Source organism: Uranotaenia lowii, chromosome 3 (assembly GCF_029784155.1).
Source record: "Uranotaenia lowii strain MFRU-FL chromosome 3, ASM2978415v1, whole genome shotgun sequence".
Lineage (NCBI taxonomy): Eukaryota > Metazoa > Arthropoda > Insecta > Diptera > Culicidae > Uranotaenia > Uranotaenia lowii.
Window position 1 is genome coordinate 312944614 of NC_073693.1, and position 19967 is coordinate 312964580.

Below are 19967 nucleotides of genomic sequence, written 5' to 3' on the forward strand. Positions count from 1 at the left end.
GTTGTAATTTTAAATAGAAAAGAAATAAAAACTCTCTTTTTGATTTGACCGTTCATAAAATAAGTTGTGTTTCTATTACATCCGACATGGTCTGCCCAAACAGTGTATCACTGAAAATGGTATTAAATTCCCACAAGAGTATTTGGTAAAAGGGCTGAGCTAAAGGCGGCATATTTCTCTATCTGACGCCATCTTTAAATCCAAGATGGCAGCTTCCGCTTAACTTGGTAATGGTAAATGTAAAATCTCATTAAAATATCGATTACACTAGTTAACAAAATTTGAAAAAAATCGTGAACTTGATTAACTGACCAATATTTTTAATGTAAAATCGGGCGCTGAATCTGAAAATGAAATTCAAAAAAAATCTCAGTATAACCGTTTTTGAGTTATGCTCCAAATATGAAATTTTGGAAAAATAAAAAAAGTTCTTGTACTTAGATGGAAATATCTCGGACGGCATAACAGTAATTTTAAATCCCTCTTTTGCATATTGAAGGTGAATAAATTGTCTATCGATCATTTAAGTACTGTTTTGCGTATGATCATCAGTATTGTTGATATTAGTGACTTTATGATAGAAAAAATTATAAAAAACCGCATTTTTTTAGAGTAAAATTTGTTTCAGCGAAAGTTTTATACTCGATGGTAACATTTAAAAAATATGATTTTCTTCTGCACTTGAATGTTAATTTAAAACAAAGATTTCAAGTGGTTATTTATCAAAATCGGTTGAAAATTGAAGAAGTTATGGCTACTTTACCATAACAGTATTTTTTGTAGTTTTTAATAATTTAACGAACCGCAGTACACTTATCATAGTATAAGAAGAATGAAACATGATAAATCTCACTCGCTCCAAGTCAAAATTATTTATTAGCTTACCAAAAGGTCACATGCCAAATTTCAGGAAGATCTGACCATAGGGAGGTGTTGCTTGAGTCTCAAACGTGAATAAAATTATAAGGTATTTTGCCCGGGAGGAACGAAAATACCGGTTTTTTATCAATAACTTTTTTCATCACAAGCCGATTGTTTTTGACGGTTTATTTTCTTAAAGCCTAAGTTGAGACAAAAATTTCACCCGGAGACTGTTACTCGATTGGGTTATTGTGGTTCCAAGATTGTATTTTGGTCGAAAATTCTCGTATAAAACGCAATGCGTAAAAAGTACTCATTGAGTGTTGGACAAAATTTGCGGCTTTTGAATTGCAATAACTTTTTTACTTCAAGTCCAATCTTGTTGCAGTCTTCGGGTGAAATATTTGTCTCAACTTAGGCTTTAAGAAAATCAACCATGAAAACCAATCGGCTAGTGATAAAAATAGTAATTGATGAAAAACCAGTATTTTTCGTTCCTCCCGGGCAAAATACCTCAAAATTTTATTCACGTTTGAGGCTCAAGCAACCCTGCCTATGGTCAGATCTTCCTGAAATTTGGCATGTGACCTTTTGGTAAGCTAATGAAAAATTATCATTTGGAGCGAGTGAGATTTATCATGTTTCATTCTTACTATACCATGATAAGTGTACTGCGGATCGTTAAAATATTAAAAACTGCAAAAAATACTGTTATGATAAAGTAGTCACAACTTCGAATATTTTCAACCGATTTTGATAAATAACCACTTGAAACCTTTGTTTTAAATTGACATTTAAGGGCAGAAGAAAATCAGATTTTTTAAATGTTACCATCGAGTCTAAAACTTTCGTTGAAACAATATTTTCTCTAAAAAAATACGTTTTTATAAATTTTTCTATCATAAAACCACTTACATCAACAATACTGTTTATCATACGCAAAAACAGTGTTGAGATGATCGATAGAAAATTTATTCACATTCAATATGCAAAAGAGATATTTCAAATTACTTTTATGCCGTTTGAGATATTTTAATCTAAGTACAAGAACTTTTTTTATTTTTCTAAAATTTCATATTTGGAGCTTAACTCAAAAACGGTTTTTTCTGAGATTTTATTGAATTTCATTTTCGGATTCAGCGCCCGATTTTAAATTCAAAATATTGGTCAGTCAATCAAGTTCACGATTTTTTAAAAATTTTGTAAACTAGTGTTATTGATTATTCAAGAAACTAAATTTCCAATCTATATTTTGTCAGTTAAAGCTTTCAACGACCAATTGAACATGTATTAATATAAAAAGTTTTTTTTTTGTGTTGACGTTCACACTAAATGATCTGTTTCAGTCTTATATTTTGATAGCTGGAAGAGTTTGAATATGATTTTTTTTCTCTGACTTTAATCACTGGCACTCTCGAAACCAAATTAAATGTTTTCTTTTTTTTATCAAATTGAATCATGAAGTATGTGTTTTGAATAAATTCTCTTAAGCTCAATAGTTTGAATTCAGGTTGCTATGATTATGTGTTGTACAACAAGTTGAAGGTTATAAATAGGGCTCTTTTTGAAAAAAGATTTTATCGATAATATTTGATTCCTTTTCACCGCTGATTTGAAATTCTCAACTTGTAAATAAATTTCCTGTACAAATTGGTGCTTTATGATTTTTTAATTTTTGTCGGCTTGATTTTGTCGATTATCTATAGCTAAATACAAAAAAAAGCAACTCAATACAGATGCTTGTAATATTTATCATCATGATTTATAAAACCATAATATTATATTAACAAAAGCTTTCTAATACACATCTATGAATGTTTTCAAGAAAAATGGACTATTTTCACTAAAACTCCTAGCGCACGCCAGAAACTTTTCCAAATGAACTCAAATCTTGTCAGAGTACTTGAAAATGAATGAAGATCATTCCCTAAGTCCCATTGCAATCGGCGAAAAAGTCGAAAAGAGAACTATTCCCCCCAAACATTCAAAAGGTTGGTCCGTTGATCGGTAAGATCACACACATATCTTTTCCAACATCGGGTTGTGAAGAAATTTTCGAAACACTTTCTTTTCAATGGTATTTTCATCAAATTGTTATCGTTGAAATTTATTTTTCAGGCTGTAAACACGTGGTACTAAAAAAAAGACTGTTTCTTTTTATAATTTGATCATTTATGTCAAAAGTAAAATTTAAACAATGTATTAATTTTTTTTTAAATTGTGATCCTTTGAATCAGTAGCGCTTCGTTCAACCCATTTCATATGAGTGTACGTAAGCTAACAACAACAATGCTTCTAAAGCGCTTTTTCATTCACAAAGCAGCAAAAATTGCACAACGCTCCCTCCGAGTAAATCGTTTATCGTCGTTTTCCCAGAGCATATGTGGAAAGTTGACAATATTGAATCGATAATGGGACCGACAACGCCGCGCGAAAGCTTATGTATGAATGTTGCTCCAGAAGAAGTTGCCGCAAAGAACTCACCTACCTGTAAGGAGAAAAGATTGAATTTTGCCGGCAGCAAATCGAATGTTGTAGAGCAAGGTATCGAGGATGTGCTGAGAGAAAAAAAAAACCAATAGAAGATCGAACATTTCGGATTTATTGAGTGGGGAGCTTTTCTTTAATTTACTTCCTGTAGCCGCAGAAAATTCGGAAATCCAATCACTTTTTTAACCTCTGTCTAAGAACGACGATGAAATGATAAATTGTCAAACATTTTCAAAGTTGTTCGTACAGTTGCGCGAAAGCCGAGTTGATTTAACACATAACTTGACTCCAGAGGCGTCTTCCGTTGCATGGAACATTCGAAAAAACGAGAGAATATATCTACGAAGGCTGAATAAATCCGTCGATCGAAGCGGAAGGAAATTAGTGGAAGCTGCAGAGAGGAAGCTTATTTGCGTTGGAATTTCTCGGGCGATCAAAGTGAGGCACTTTTAATGAGCTTGAACCAGTCAAATAAAGTGGGACGTTGTTATATGCTGAAGGTAGATGGTGGGGGGGAGGGCGGCATGGAGCAGCCCCGGAAAGTTACCATTTCGAAACCGATTTCTTTGAACGATTACGGCTGCTGATTGATGAAAAATTCAAATGGCGGGAATTATTGATTGGTGTGCGGGTGAATTTGTTCGTTCGTTAACATTTTCCTTTCTGAAGCAGAGATGAATGCGCCGAAGATAGATCAAAGTTGGTGGCCTTTACTGGGATATGGCTTTTGATTAGCGAGTGTGGTGGATTCCAGCTCATTAGCCGGGTGCGATCTCATCAATGCAATCAGTATAATGTATTTTTAATCCGTCGTTGTGGTGGCAATCTTTTTATTCCATTGATGTTGAATTTTTATTTCAATGAAACTGAAATAAAACTATTCATTATCGTTTAACAGAATGCAAATGCCTGTCCAACAAAGTCTATTATAAATATCCGGCCTTTTCGGAAAACCGGCTTAGCCTCAAAAGCCCTACTTCTTTAAGGTAGACCCATAGAGCTGTTGTAGCCTTAGCGAATACATGCTTTATTTGTGGATTCCATGATAGCTTTGAGTCTAGTTATTTATTTATTTACATAGTATTCCGTCTCACGACATAACTTGACGAACATAATTCCTGAAATTCACTCGGTCCATGGCAACCGTTCTCCAATTTCTCGGACACCCCACGTTCACCAGATCACGCTCCACTTGGTCTAACCACCTCGCTTGTTGCGCCCCCGCTCGTCTTGTTCCTACCGGATTCGTAGCGAACACCTGTTTTGCAGGACAGTCGTCCGGCATTCTCGCGACATGTCCCGCCCAGCGAATCCGGCCAGCCTTCACCACCTTCTGGATACTGGGTTCGCCGTAAAGTCGCGCGTGCTCTTGGTTCATCCTTCGCCTCCACACTCCGTTCTCCTGTACGCCGCCAAAGATGGTCCTTAAGGGGGGGGGTAGGGTCTAACACTTTCAAAAAATCGATTTTTTTATTTTTTTATTTTCTTATTGTAAAACATTTCAAGAATATTGTGTCAAATTTTCAAGTCGATTGAAGCAAAACTGAAGAAATTATAGGCCCTTATCTCCTCCTATCTAATACTGCAAGACAGCAAGAGCAGAAACTTCAAACGCGATTTTCTCGAAGGCACATTTTTAAAGTTCGTGGACATCGTCATTTGAAAACTACTTATCCGATTCTTTTCAAATTTGGAGTATATTTTCTACATATAAAATACCAGACCCCAACGTTTTTCTTTTTTTGTTTTTGTACTTTGGGAAGATTTTACAGATAAAAAATGGCGGATTTTTTCTTGAAAAATCGTAGTTTTTACTTCAAACAGCCACACAAATTTCATAAAAAATTTTTTAAGTTAAATGAAAACGTTGGGGTCTAGAAAAACATCTATTATAAATATTTTTCTCTGATTTTTTGACTTCAGATGATTCTGTGCTGAGAAACAGTGTCCACCGCAAATCCTGTTTTCTAAATGGCATCCTCGAAAGTGCTCCGTCACCGGCTCATTTTTCAATAATTTTCTTCGAAAAAATTTCTAAATGTTCTTTTAACAATGCTTTGTATAATGCAAAAAATTTGAATACATTTGTTTGAACGATAGCTCTAGAAAAAAATCGTGAAAATGGTGTTTTTTTTACTCGTTAGACCCTACCCCCCCCTTAACACTCGTCGCTCGAATACTCCTAGTGTACGCAGACCCTCCTCGAGCAATATCCATGTCTCGTGCCCGTAGAGAACAACCGGTCTAAGGAGCGTCATATACAGACCGCAGTTGCTTGTGGAGTCCATAGTAGGATCCGCAGGCTGCAGCATGTACTTCGTCTTGGACGTATTAATCATCATCCCAATCCTTCCTGCTTCGTGTTTCAGTTTGAGGTAGATCTCTTCCCCCGCCGCAGATGATCTGCCGACTATATCAATGTCATCGGCAAAGCAGATAGGTTGACTGGATCTGTTGAAAATCGAACCCCGTATTTCGCCCACCGCTCGTAGAACAACACCTTCTAGCGCCACGTTGAACATCATGCAGGATAGCTCCCGAAATCCGCACACAGCACTGCGTTCCATCCATCGTCGCCTTGATCAGTCTGATCAGCTTCCCGGAAAAGCCGTTCTCGTCCATGATTTTCCATAGCTCGTTACGGTCGATCGTGTCGTATGCGGCTTTGAAGTCGATGAATAGATGGTGCGTAGGGACCTGGTGTTCACGGCATTTTTGGAGGATTTGCCGTAATGTGTCCCTCCATGAAGCCGGCCTGATGACTTCCCACGAATCTGTTTGCTTGTGGCGTTAGGCGGCGGAGTAGGAATCGGGACAACACTTTGTAGGCGGCATTGAGGACAGTGATCGCTCGGTAGTTCTCACAGTCCAATTTGTCGCCCTTCTTGTAGATGGGGCATATTACCCCCTCCTTCCACTCCTCCGGTAGCTGTTCTATGTCCCAGATCCGGATTATCAACCGGTGTAGGCAATCGGCCAACCTGTCCGGGCCCATTTTGATGAGTTCAGCTGCGATGCCATCCTTCCCAGCCGACTTGTTTCTGTTCAGCTGGCGAATGGCTTCCTTAACTTCACTCATCGTTGGGAGTGGCTCCTCTACGTCGTTGGCTACCCCGGCGATGTACCTTCCCCCACCGTCTTGATCTCCTGCATGTGCGCCATTCAGGTGTTCATCGAAGTGCTGCTTCCACCTTTTGATCACCTCACGATTGTCCGTCAGGATACCCCCGTCCTTATCCCGGCACATTTCGGCTTGCGGCACGAAGCCTTTGCGGGATGTAGTTAACATGTAGTATTGGTCAGTTGGGTATTTTCTACGAAGAAATTTACATGTTTAGGTAAAGTAATCTGTAAGTAGATCCTTTTACTTTAAATTTACAATATAACTGACGAAATCTTCTTATTTTCCAGAATACTAATCAATTTGTAATAATGGCCCGAGAATGACCAAACGCAGTTGCGGAAAAAAACAAGAAATTTATCAAAATTTGTCTGTCAATACTATAGTTTGGAATAAATGAAATGAATAAATAAAACAAAACAATGCAGATGATTATTATTATGAGAAAAAAATAAAGCAAAAATATCAATTTGAACCGAATATTTGTAGGTTTCCAAAAAAGCACATTTTTCAGATTGCTGGTTTTCCAGCTGTTTGGGACGCCTATGGTCGAATGTTTACAAGAGCACATTCTCTCAGGGTAGGTATAAATATTTCCCTTCAACAGTCGACCGATGGAACGGCAGTTCGTCTCAGCAGCGAACGGTATCCTGGTGGATGATCTCTTGTAGCAATCGAAGTTGCACATTTGGCGACTAGATTGTTTTTTTCTATTCGGAAAGCGCATTGATATAACAAACCTCCAACAGAGATCATCCACCAGGGAAGAAAAGTATTGAGAAGAAGTAAAACGTAAAATAAAACAGTGTTTCCAAATTAACTTAACTTATATTTGTGTGTGTTCGCGCACACACGAAAATGGGTGGAAACGAAAATGCCCACTGGTAAAACATTTCGCCGTCGGGTTTTTTGCGATGGGTTGTCGTCGGTATGCTGTCAGTTGGGGAGTTAAGAAACATCGTAAGAATAAGAAAGATTTCCGGCATCCCTAGGCTATAAAAGGCCGATTGATACATCATGTGTTTTTTTTTTCTCGGCTCTGACACCTGATACGAAAACTGCTCGGCGAACGCACTCTGTTTTGTTGATTCCTCACAAGTGATGTTGAACTTTGATTGTTTTGCGTAAAATTTTGTAAAGTAAATTTAGTTAGTGTAGTTGAATAAATGTTAAATTAAGTACCTGTAAGAAAAGAAAGTGGAGTAATTTAATTGATAAAAGTAGAAAGTGAACAATAAACGAAAGTGTACTTACCTGGAACCAGAAGAAATTATTCATCACCTGAAAAGGAAGAAAACTTACCTGCTACATCAAAGGGGGAAAAACTTACCTGCTGCATCCGAAGAGGACATCCATCCGGGCGTAATTATCCTGCCGATCCTGCTGAAAGGTACTTCCATTTGGTCCTTCGAACCGGATGCCCGTCGAACTCCGAGCATCCGGAACCTATACACGATTTACGGAAGTCATCTACAACACCTCCACGTTGCCGGATTTGGATCGTTCCTGATATAATAAAAATACAAGGCAATCTAATTGCCTCTAGAAGGTAATTATAATTCCATTTAACCTATAAGAGTGTCGTTTGTGCTTCGCTGGTTTTCGATTTCCAGACCTTCCAGCGTTGGAAATGGCTTCAGAGCGACGCATCAAGTCTCTGAAATTGAGGATTCGTAGCCTAGAGACTTCTTTCAATCTCATCAAGGTTTTCGTCGACAACTACGACGAAGACACTCAATCAGTTGAAGTCCCCGTGAGGCTAGAGAATCTCGGTGTTCTCTGGGCAGACTACTCCAAGACCCAAGCTGAGCTGGAAGCTTCCGATGTCGACGACATAGCAATCGTCGAGCAGCAATTCAAGCAGCGATCGCATTTCGAGACAGAATACTACAGAGTGAAGGGATTCTTGCTGGCCGTAAATAAACATGCTTCGACTCCGTATTCTCATCCTGTTCAGTCCCATGCGCACTTCCCTGCTTCCTCCCAGATACGGCTACCCGACGTAAAGCTCCCCGTGTTCAACGGGTCGTTAGAGCAATGGTTAAACTTCCACGATCTTTTCGTTTCTTTGGTGCACTCATCAAGTGATTTATCTAACATCCAAAAGTTTTATTATTTGAGATCGTCGTTGAGTGGAGATGCCCTTAAGTTAATCCAAACTATTGCAATCAGTGCCAATAACTATCCCGTCGCCTGGAATCTTCTCATTGAGCATTTTCAAAATCCATTACGCTTAAAACAAACTTATGTTGACTCGTTGTTCGAATTTTCGCAACTTAAGAAAGAATCAGCTTCAGATCTTCATTCGTTGGTCGAAAGGTTTGAAGCTAACGTTCGAATCCTAAAGCAGCTTGGAGAAAGAACTGAATATTGGGACATTTTGCTCATACGAATGCTGAGTATCCGCCTTGATTCAACAACTCGTCGAGATTGGGAAGAGTTTGCGTCTGCGAAAGAGTCAACTACATTCCATCTGGAGGCTTTCTTCAACGACGAGTTACGGTTCTGCAGTGCATGAGCAATGGCCAGCAAGAGCATTCAGCAACGACTTCAGCGAAAAAATCGACTTCTCGTCCTCCACTCGTTAGCCACGGAGCAACTCAGTTCAACTATCGGCAGTGTTTCGCTTGCTCCGACCATCACCCTTTGTATCAGTGTCCAGTTTTCTCAAAAATGACCTCCGAAGACAAAGAAAAACTTGTGCGCCGCCAACAGCTTTGCCGAAATTGTCTACGGAAGGGTCATGTGGTTCGAAACTTGTTCGTCGAAGAACACCTGCCGGAAATGCCGAGGACGACACCATAGCCAGCTGTGCAGCGACGATCGCACTCATCAGGAGCGCCTCAACCAGCGAGTCGAAGCAAGCGCAACGACGGAGACCAATGCGGCTTGCGAAGCAGCTTCACCATCACTATCAGCCGCGATTCACAACCCAGGGACTGGTCGTCTTTCTAACAGGGTGATTCTCGCAACAGCGGTGGTCACTTTAATCGACGATCACGGCAACTCACACGTAGCAAGGGCACTGCTGGACTCAGGAAGCGAGTGCAGCTTCATTACTGAGTCATTTTCTCAACGGCTTCGGATTCATCGGCAAAAGGTTCATCTCTCAATCTCCGGAATTGGCCAATCTTCCACACATGCCCGTCTGAAGCTTCGCACCACAGTACGCTCACGCACCACCCGGTTTTCCACCATCGTCGAATTGCTTGTGCTTCCGAAACTCACCCTAAATCTACCGTCCACAACCCATGGACATTTCGAGCTGGAGTTTTCCGGAGGGAATTCAGCTAGCAGATCCAGCTTTCTACCAGTCAAATCCCATCGACGTAGTTCTGGGCGCTGAAATATTCTTCGACGTCTTCAAACCATCAGGCAGAATAGCACTTGGGGATGGGCTTCCGATGCTTGCGTGAATTCGGTCTTTGGCTGGGTGGTCTCTGGGAAGGTTATGCAGTCCAATCACCTCAAGACGATTTCCTGCAACGTCGCTACAGTGGCGGACATCCAACGATTCATGAAACGGTTTTGGGCGATCGAGGAGGAAAGCGCCGTTCCTAGTCTCTCGGTAGAAGAAGCGGCGTGCGAGGAGCATTTTCGTCGTACAGTTCAACGTGCGCCAGATGGCCGGTATATTGTGCGTTTGCCGTTGAAGGAAGCGGCAGACAACATAGGCGACAACTGCAACACTGCGCGACGTCGTTTTCACATGATCGAATCTCGCCTTCAACGCAACAAGGAGCTGCAGATTCAGTATCGGGACTTCATGGCAGAATACGAAACCCTTGGCCACATGCATCGAGTGGCGGACACAGCTGGATCCGATTCTTCCCGGTACTACTTACCCCATCATCCTGTGATTCGAGAAACGAGCTCCCACAACCAAGGTCCGAGTTGTTTCGACGCATCGTGTAAATCTGCAACCGGAAAATCTCTGAACGATGTGCTTATGGTAGGCGCAGTAATTCAAGACGATCTGAGAGCCATCATATTGAGGTCCAGGCTCCACCAGGTCATGCTCATCGCTGACATTAAGCAGATGTATCGTCAAGTGCTGGTCGACGATAGAGACACTCCACTGCAGCGGATTTTTTGGCGGAATTCCCCCGAGGAACCTCTACAGACCTTCGAGCTAAAAACGGTCACCTACGGCACGGCCAGCGCACCGTTTCTCGCTACCAGGGTACTTCAGCAGTTAGCCGATGACGAAAACCAGAACTTTCCCGAAGCAGCCAAGATTCTGAAGCGCGATGTGTACGTCGACGATCTGTTCACCGGAGGCAGCTCACCAGAGGAAGTATCAGAACTACGAACTCAGCTTGATCATCTTTGCAGAAGGGGTGGACTTGAGTTCCGCAAATTCGCCTCAAACGTAGAATCGGTTCTCGACGGCGTTTCTCCCGAAAGGCGTGCCATTCAATCTTCGGTCGAGCTCGCATCAGACCAGTGCATCAAAACCCTGGGCCTACACTGGGAACCAACAGCCGACAACTTACGGTTCCACATCCAACTCCCCAAGCAACCACCAGACACCCTTATGACGAAACGAATCGCTCTGTCACAAATCGCACAACTTTTCGATCCGTTAGGCCTGGTTGGACCAGTCATCGTAACCGCTAAGATATTTATGCAAACGCTGTGGAGCCTTACATCCGAAGACGACACACCTTGGGGCTGGGATCAACCGCTACCAGATTCTCTCGCCACTTACTGGATCAAATACTACTCGCAGTTGCCTCTGCTTGAGCAACTCAGAATCCCTCGATGTGTTGTTTTGCCCGATCCATGTAACATTCAGCTTCACCTCTTTTCGGACGCATCGGAACAAGCATATGGTGCCTGTGCATATCTTCGATCGACCGACGCATCCGGGAATGTTCTGGTAACTTTGTTGACAGCCAAATCTAAAGTTTCACCGTTAAAAAGGCGCAGCATTCCTCGACTCGAGCTCTGCGGAGCACTAGAAGCGGCTCAACTGTACCAAAAGGTCTGCTCCGCCTTCGGATCAAGGTTCACGACATTCTTCTGGGTCGACTCTACTACCGTTCTTGCCTGGCTTAAGTCTAGCCCATCTGTTTGGACTACATTTGTGGCTAACAGAGTATCCAAAATTCAGCTAGCTACGGTGGACACTTCCTGGAACCATGTTGCAGGGCAACAGAACCCTGCAGACCACATCTCTAGAGGCATCGAGGCAGGAACAATTCTTTCGTGCGACCTTTGGTGGAAAGGGCCTCAATGGCTTCAATCTGAACCATCGTTTTGGCCTGTTAATCAGCATGACCAATCGTTTGAGACGCAGCTTGAATCTCGATCTTCCCCGATTAAACTTCTGGCATCAACAGCAGACCCTTCCTTCGTTGATCTTTTCGTCGAACGCTTTTCCTCCTTCCAACACATGCTCCGTGTAGCGGCATTCTGTTTACGGATCTCCGTGAACCGCAAACAACCGAAGCTCACCACCATTCTTGCACCGACCGAAATCCAAAATGCCGAATTTTCCCTAATACGATTAGTCCAGCTCCAAGAATTCGCCAGTGAAATCAGCGCGCTTCGAGACTCGAAACCCATCCACACCAAATCACGGCTCCGATGGTTCTCTCCATTCCTCGACCCTCACGGGGTAATGCGTGTGGGAGGCAGGCTCGATAAAGCACCACTAACCTACGACAGCAAGCACCAAATTCTGCTCCCATATCATCATCGTTTTTCGGCGTTACTCGTACAATGCTACCACGAACGCAATCTGCATGCTTCACCGCAACTACTTGGTCGGACTTCTTCGCCTACGATACTGGATCATAGGGGCCAGGAATCTGGCCAAAAACATCGTACACCGCTGCACCATTTGCTTCCGAGCTCGCCCTAAATTGGTGGAACAATTTATGGCTGAGCTGCCCAAGGAACGGATCACAGCCACTCGTCCATTCACGGTAACGGGGGTTGATTATTGGGGCCCAATCCTGCTGAAGCATCCGCATCGGCGAGCCTCCCCAACAAAGGCATTTGTTGCAGTCTTTGTCTGCTTTTGCACTAAAGCTGTACATATCGAACTGGTGTTTGACTTGACAACAGCAAAGTTCATTCAGGCCTTGCGACGATTCGTATCTCGCCGAGGCCCACCTTCCGACATCTTCTCTGATAATGGCCGAAACTTTCTCGGAGCCAAGAATGAACTAAAGCGACTTATTCGCCAGCCAGATTATTCGCGCAATGTTGACCAGGAATGCTCAGTCTGCAACATCAGATGGCACTTTAATCCGCCTAGAGCCTCCCATTTTGGTGGACTATGGGAATCTGCCATTCATTCTGCTCAGAAACATTTCATCCGCATTGTCCGAGACCGACCACTTTTTTACGACGACATGCAGACTCTTTTATGTCAAATAGAAGGTTGCCTCAACTCTCGTCCTCTGGTTCCCCTGAGCGACGATCCAACGGATTATGAGCCATTAACACCCGGGCATTTTCTTGTCGGCTCTGCATTAAAAGCTGTTCCGGATGACGAGCTCAGTGAGATTCCGTTCAACTGCTTAAAAAATTGGCAACAAATCCAAAAACTGCTTCAGGATCTCTGGCGGAGGTGGCATCTAGAATACATAAATACGTTACAACCAAGAAGCAAATGGGTGCACTCACCTGTTTCCATCAAGGAAAACCAGCTCGTCCTGTTGAAGGAAGATAACACTCCACCGATGCGTTGGCCGACGGCAAGAATAATCCAGACCCATCCTGGCAGCGACGGAGTAATCAGAGTGGTCACTCTGAGGACAGCGAAAGGATCCTGTACGCGACCGGTGTCTAAAATCTGCCTGCTGCCGATTGCACCATCGTTGGAGGAATCAATTACACCATCCAGCGCTGAGCAATCAACACCAGACGAGATTCGTGCTTGAAGGAGCTTAAATTTCGGATCCAGTGTAGAAATATTATCCAAGGCACTTATTTACTTGGATCAGGTGAGTTCCTGTCCAAGAATATTATTTTCTCCCAACTTCGCTACTGGGTCGAATATTTTCAGCACTTTACTTCTCGAATGGAGCACAACACCACGAAAACACAACACAACAACAACACCATGCAGCAGCCTTCGTTCCAGTTGCGATTCCGATCCCGTTCCAAATTAATACCTTTCAAGGCACTTTCAACTGTTGGATCAGGTGAGCCCCTGTCCAATCTAACCACTTGTTTTAGGAAAATCTACCGGGTCAATATTTTCAGAAGAAAAACACCGAAAAATCACTCCACGGACGAGACGACCGACGAACCGATTAAACCGACCAAAACAACACACGAGACAGATGTAAACAAACATCATCATCGCCATCTCCACGCTGAACGGAATCTACTCATTTCACGGAAGAATTTATCCAACATCATCGTCAGAAACACTGTTTCTGAAGGGGCCAGGATGTTCGCGCACACACGAAAATGGGTGGAAACGAAAATGCCCACTGGTAAAACATTTCGCCGTCGGGTTTTTTGCGATGGGTTGTCGTCGGTATGCTGTCAGTTGGGGAGTTAAGAAACATCGTAAGAATAAGAAAGATTTCCGGCATCCCTAGGCTATAAAAGGCCGATTGATACATCATGTGTTTTTTTTTTCTCGGCTCTGACACCTGATACGAAAACTGCTCGGCGAACGCACTCTGTTTTGTTGATTCCTCACAAGTGATGTTGAACTTTGATTGTTTTGCGTAAAATTTTGTAAAGTAAATTTAGTTAGTGTAGTTGAATAAATGTTAAATTAAGTACCTGTAAGAAAAGAAAGTGGAGTAATTTAATTGATAAAAGTAGAAAGTGAACAATAAACGAAAGTGTACTTACCTGGAACCAGAAGAAATTATTCATCACCTGAAAAGGAAGAAAACTTACCTGCTACATCAAAGGGGGAAAAACTTACCTGCTGCATCCGAAGAGGACATCCATCCGGGCGTAATTATCCTGCCGATCCTGCTGAAAGGTACTTCCAGTGTGATAAAAAAAAATTACTATTTGAAGGAAGGTGATTTTCTTAAGTTCAGTGAGTCGTAAGGAAAACTCGAAGAATGCGAGTTGGGAGGACCGCATATGCGTCGAATGGACTGCTAAATTTAGGTTGTGTGTTGGGAGGACCACTTTAAAAGCCTAAAAAGAATTGCGTGTCGGGAGGACAGCTAGCAGTTAAAGTCCGTTGAGAGGACCACTTAATATGAATACAAACAAAAAAAGATAGAATGCAAGTTGAGAGGACGGCAAAAATGTAATATGCGTGTTGGGAGGACCGCAATATTAATTTGAGAATGCGAGTTGGGAGGACCGCAATACCAGTTCTATTATGCATGTTGGAAGAAGAGTAGGCGGTGCTCGTAAAAAGTGGTCGAGATTTTTTTAACAGCGAAATTTTTCGTGAAGAAATTTATCCAAGTAAAGCATTTTTAATCAATTTCTAATACAAACTGGACACTGCGAGATAATTCTTTAAGCGGCTACAACTTCAGCCAGACAAGACCAGGACCTGTATGGAAATCGTGAAACCCGAATTCAGGAAAATCTTACGTTCAGAAATCCTAACTGGACTAACAGATAAGTACCATACTCTTTACCTGAAAATGGTGCTATTGCTGAAAATTGTTCTGAATTTTAAAATAAAACCCCTAAAATATGAACATCTGTGAAAAATAAAGTAGGTTATAGTTTGAATTCAATATTCCAGTTTTGAAATTTTGATTTTCACTTTTACCGTATTGCTTTGGTCCATTCGCTCAGTGTTGAACTCATTCCGACAACAACTATCACAAATCGTCGTCATTATATTGTTAAGTTACTCAGTCATACGCGCATCTGCAACATTGTGTTCCACCGTCCACAGTTCAAATCTATGATACTACAGATTCAAATCTGAGAGCATAAATGAACAAAATTACAGCAAAAAGAAAAGCAACATCTAAAGGGACCTGGTGCAAAACTGAGCATAACGAATACGCTAGCAAATTACACAATGACTAAGTAATAAAGTTAAACAATTTATGTTTTAAAACACGATTGATTTGTTATGTTATTTAAATTTTAAAAAATAACGAAATGTGAACGTAAAATCATTCTCAATGTTGGCATTTTTAAAGATAACTTGAAATGACTCATCGCCAAAGATTGCACAAGAAAAGGGTTAATATTAAACAAATAAAACAGGGATTTAAAAAAAAAACTAGAACTTTAATCTTTAAGAAAATGCAATTGCAAAAATTAATAATAAATTTGAGTAAGTAAGCTTGCAGGTATGCTACGTTTGATTTTTATTTCCATACGTTTAAAAGGCCCATGTTTTGATAGTGTTTTTCAACAATAATTTAATGTTAACAAATTTAAAATTGTTTTTTTTATCTTTTGATTTTACTCATGATATTGTTATCAAGTGTGATTTAATATATTTTTAATTTGTATAATATTAATAATAATTTTCAATTCAATATGCAATCAACCAATAGCAACGCATCGAACTATTTTCATAAAAATAAGTGACTAGAGCATTGTATTCAACTTTGAAAAAAGCCTGATTTTGTTTAAAGAAAAGTTCATAAGTTTATATTTTGTGGTGAAGTTTCACAAAAAGTTAATAATATTTCAATTACAAATTCAATTTGATTACTTTTCTGGACATCTTTAAATTTGATTTTGAATTCATGGAGGCGATAGGGAAATCAATTGGGCAATCAGCTAGTGAAATTGGAATTCTCATGAAGCAGCAGTCATTAAATATCATATTTTACCCATAGGCAGTATTCGGAAGAAGCTGGAAAAACAAGAAACAAAAATTTACGAAGATTACGAGAAATCCACTCCAGAAAGTTCGATCGTGTGGTTAATCTGGAACATGCATTTAAAAGACTCCTCCTGACATCAGATACGTACATCTCACTATCCAATAAAAATGTATAAAATATTCAAAAATCAGCCTTCCTGAATGCAGCCAACATTTAATCCGTGACTACTAATCCTCATTACAATCCAGCAATAAGTGTTTTTTTTCTATGAATTTAATGATTGTTTTCTCAAAATAAACTTTTTTTTTCGTTTTTAAAAATGTTGTTCAGATTTGTTTACTATCGTGATGATATAAATATTTCGATGTGTACGATAATTCCTCACACAGTCACACATAGTCAAAAATAATCTAGAAATGTTATATGGAAAATGGCAATTTTGGTCAAGTTTTAATGGAAAAAATAGCTTTAAACAAAAAAAACCCTCCCCAATTTTTTTATATAATGTAGGTTTTAACACGTTCTTTCAGTAGAAACAATTTTATTTTTGGTTTGCTCCATTACCCATACAAAATGGCCGTTTCTTAACACAAAATTCATGATAACTGCAAATCATAAGCAGATATTTGATACTTGTTTGCTACAAAAGATGCACATAATAATTGGTTATATGCAAGCTTACAACCTTAGTGCAGTTCAGGCGGGTATCACCAGTTTATAACGTTTCAAATTTGGACGATGATACCAAAATTACTAGAGTTTAGTTCAGACCAGAACTCGCCAGCGTTGGATGAATGCCAGATTAAAATTTAACTCCAACTCAAGCAAGGATCGTATGCTGATGCTTTTCTTATTTAGAAATGAATGATTGCTGGAAAGTATTGTGTAGAATTGGAACAGTAAAACTTTATTCTTGGATTAACTTCGTAAGGTGCGAAATTGAAATATTATTTGATAAATGAGGATTTTTTGAAAAGCGAATACTCACCTGAAGTAGATTTATATGATATTAATGTTATATGGAGAGTATCCTTAAAATGGGTGAAAAGAAATTGAATGAAAAAAATGTAGAACCACGGACTTGCCAGAATATTTGACAAAAAAAATCAGGTTCCCAAAGTGTTTAGCTGAAAAAAAAAAAACCCCGGATTTATTCACATTATTTGCAAAACCTTACAAAAATCTCGCATTGAGGTATAGTTTTTTTTTTGCGTTGAAAAACGATTTTTTAACAAGTTTTATCTGATAAATCATGGTTTATTGGAAGCTTGAAATAAGATTTAACATGTGCAAATGAATTTTGACGAAAAAAAAAATATTTCAGAAGTTTTTCTTCTGTAGTTTTGACCCTTTTTTCAGATGTTGCTCGATTTTGGGTTGATAATTTTGAAATCAAATGCCCGGATTTTTCTAGGTTTTGATATAAAACTGCACTGATTCACCCGGTCCGGGTAAGTCCGAGAAAAATTTTGGCAACCTTTATCTATGATCTTAGCAAGAAAAACGTGAAATTTTTTTTCGTTTAACTCATGCAAGCTGGTGGACGCCGTTTGTTGACCCAAAAAAGAAATGTCTCCACTTAGTCGATTCTCCCCTCGTTATTAATTCACCGCAGCTTACCAAAAAATAAATAATAAACCGCAGTGACATTTCACCACGGGCGAACGAAGGAACAAACGAAAATGCATTCGGCTAGGGAAGCTGAATATTTAATCAATCCTAAGTGAAAGAATAAACACTGTTCTGGCTAAAATTTAGACTGTTTTTTTCTTCGGAGGTAGATTAGAATACTCAAAATGAATTTAAAACATTTGAGAAAAAAAACTCTTATCAAAGGTAGTTTTTTATGTTGATTTCATTTAATTTTAAAAGCAAAGCGTTAGGATTTTCCTCTGAATAACATCATAATTTTTAAAATTTTGAATATTTTTAAAAGATTCAGTAAACGTTTAGTGAAAAAATGTAGGTTACTAATTTAAACATTAAGAGACAAAATCAATTATTTTTCTCTGAAACAATTTCTCAATATGTTGAGCTTTTGAATTGTAGATGATCATGAATCTATTAATAGTTTAGAAGGAAAAAATTGAAAAAAAAAGATTCAAGCAAATTGTCAAGCTCATCCTCATTCCGACACTAAACACGAACCGTTCCTAAAACAGTTAAGACATCACAACGACCCGCCCGCTTAATCGTTCTACAATGTTGAAAATCCAGCTCAGCCTTTTAATCCTTAAAATTATTCATTCATCATTCGGACTGTCATCACCAGAGGTCCCTTTGGAGCCCGGAATCCTTTTGACACTCGCCTCACCCATTCATCTAGGCTGGCAGGATGGCAAAATGGATCACGGCATTCCTACCTCTTACTAAGGTAGGAATAAAGGATTCCTGTCATGTGCATGCAAATCTGCGAGAATGTTCCGGCCAGCAGAGCTTTTTCTCTCCCGTCCATACCAAACAGGCCGGCAAGAAAGTGTTGCATAATGTTGTATCGTTCGGAGAAAGGACAGTTAATGGTCAGGCGGAGGTGGGTGGAGGTTATTAAAATTTCAAATCCTGCCAGATCGGACAATCAAAATAGAGTGTTTAAAGGTTAACGGCATCAAAACAGAAGAAAATTATTTATACCTACATAATAAAAAACGCCTTTTCACTTATTTAATACGAATACTCTTACTAATGACACGAAAGAAAAAAAAATCAATACTGCTTGTTTTTAAATTAAACAGGTTAAGCCTCGACAAAGCAAGATCATAATTTCAAAACTTTGTACGTCTCGGTGGTCGAGTGGTTAGCGTGGTAAGACGGTAACCATTGGTCCACTGATGGCATGGGTTCGATTCCCATCTCGGTACTGGGTGTTAAATGTTAATCTTAAGTTGTCCACGTCATTTATTCAGTCTGTAAGCCTAAATCGGCTAAGACGGTGTATGTCTTTAAAAAGATTTTTGCATTTTACCATTTTTCTAATCTTTCATACAAAATCTTAGAAAGACCCGATTTAAAGAATTCCGTCAACTAAATTTAATATTTTCATTGATGTTTTTTTTTTAAAAACTAAAAATTTGAACTTGAGCAATATAGGAAAATATTAAAGATATTCATGAAAGTTTTTGTAGCAAAAATACAATTTTACAAAAAAATACTGCAACATATGTACATATAATCGTAGAAATTCGCAGCTTAGCAAATAAAAATTTCACTAACGGCAAGTTTGCGCCTTGATCAACTACACCTCAATCACCGGAGGAGCATCGTGATTTTTCTTCCCCAAAAGTTTGTATATCTTTCTGCTGACTGCAACTGTTTGTCTATTTTAAAATGCTTGCCCGAAACACACGTACACTTTTTGCTCATACATACAAATCCACACACACACACACTTTTAAAACAAGAATGGCTACGGTGAAAAACTGCACTGACAAGGATGAAAAGCGGTTCAACGCAGCTGAATTGCTGTTGCTGAAAGGCGACTTGGAGAGAATTTTGAGTAACAAAAAAAAAGAAAAGTGCACACACATCCCACTTTCCCGAGCACACTTCCCGTAGATTCGTTTCGTTCATTTGCATTTTAATTGGTTCTGCTGAACCCCGAAAGTTACGTACACTTTCCGACTGGCCGGTTAACCACGGGTGGTCACAACTGTTTTGCTTTTCGTTTGGGTTGTTGTGTGTTTGAATGTGTATGGGTTTCCTACATTCGGACACAATTTTAAGCTCACGCTTTTTGTGTAGGTCTCTTTCCCTTC

General features: G+C 39.9%; 2 protein-coding genes across 2 annotated transcripts; both read left to right on the top strand.

Moving 5' to 3' along the window:
• The first annotated feature begins 9923 nt into the window (after window positions 1–9923).
• On the top strand, window positions 9924–12341 carry LOC129753740 (uncharacterized). Its single transcript, XM_055749584.1, has one exon. The coding sequence runs from the start codon at window positions 9924–9926 to the stop codon at window positions 12339–12341; it is 2418 nt and encodes an 805-aa protein (XP_055605559.1).
• Window positions 12342–12357: 16 nt separating this feature from the next.
• Window positions 12358–13368, top strand: LOC129753741 (uncharacterized). Its single transcript, XM_055749585.1, has one exon. The coding sequence runs from the start codon at window positions 12358–12360 to the stop codon at window positions 13366–13368; it is 1011 nt and encodes a 336-aa protein (XP_055605560.1).
• Window positions 13369–19967: the final 6599 nt, after the last annotated feature.

Bases quoted from the DNA above. Each gene is read 5' to 3' on its own strand.
- LOC129753741 (XM_055749585.1), top strand. From the start codon at position 12,358: ATGGCTGAGCTGCCCAAGGAACGGATCACAGCCACTCGTCCATTCACG.
- LOC129753740 (XM_055749584.1), top strand. From the start codon at position 9,924: ATGCAGTCCAATCACCTCAAGACGATTTCCTGCAACGTCGCTACAGTG.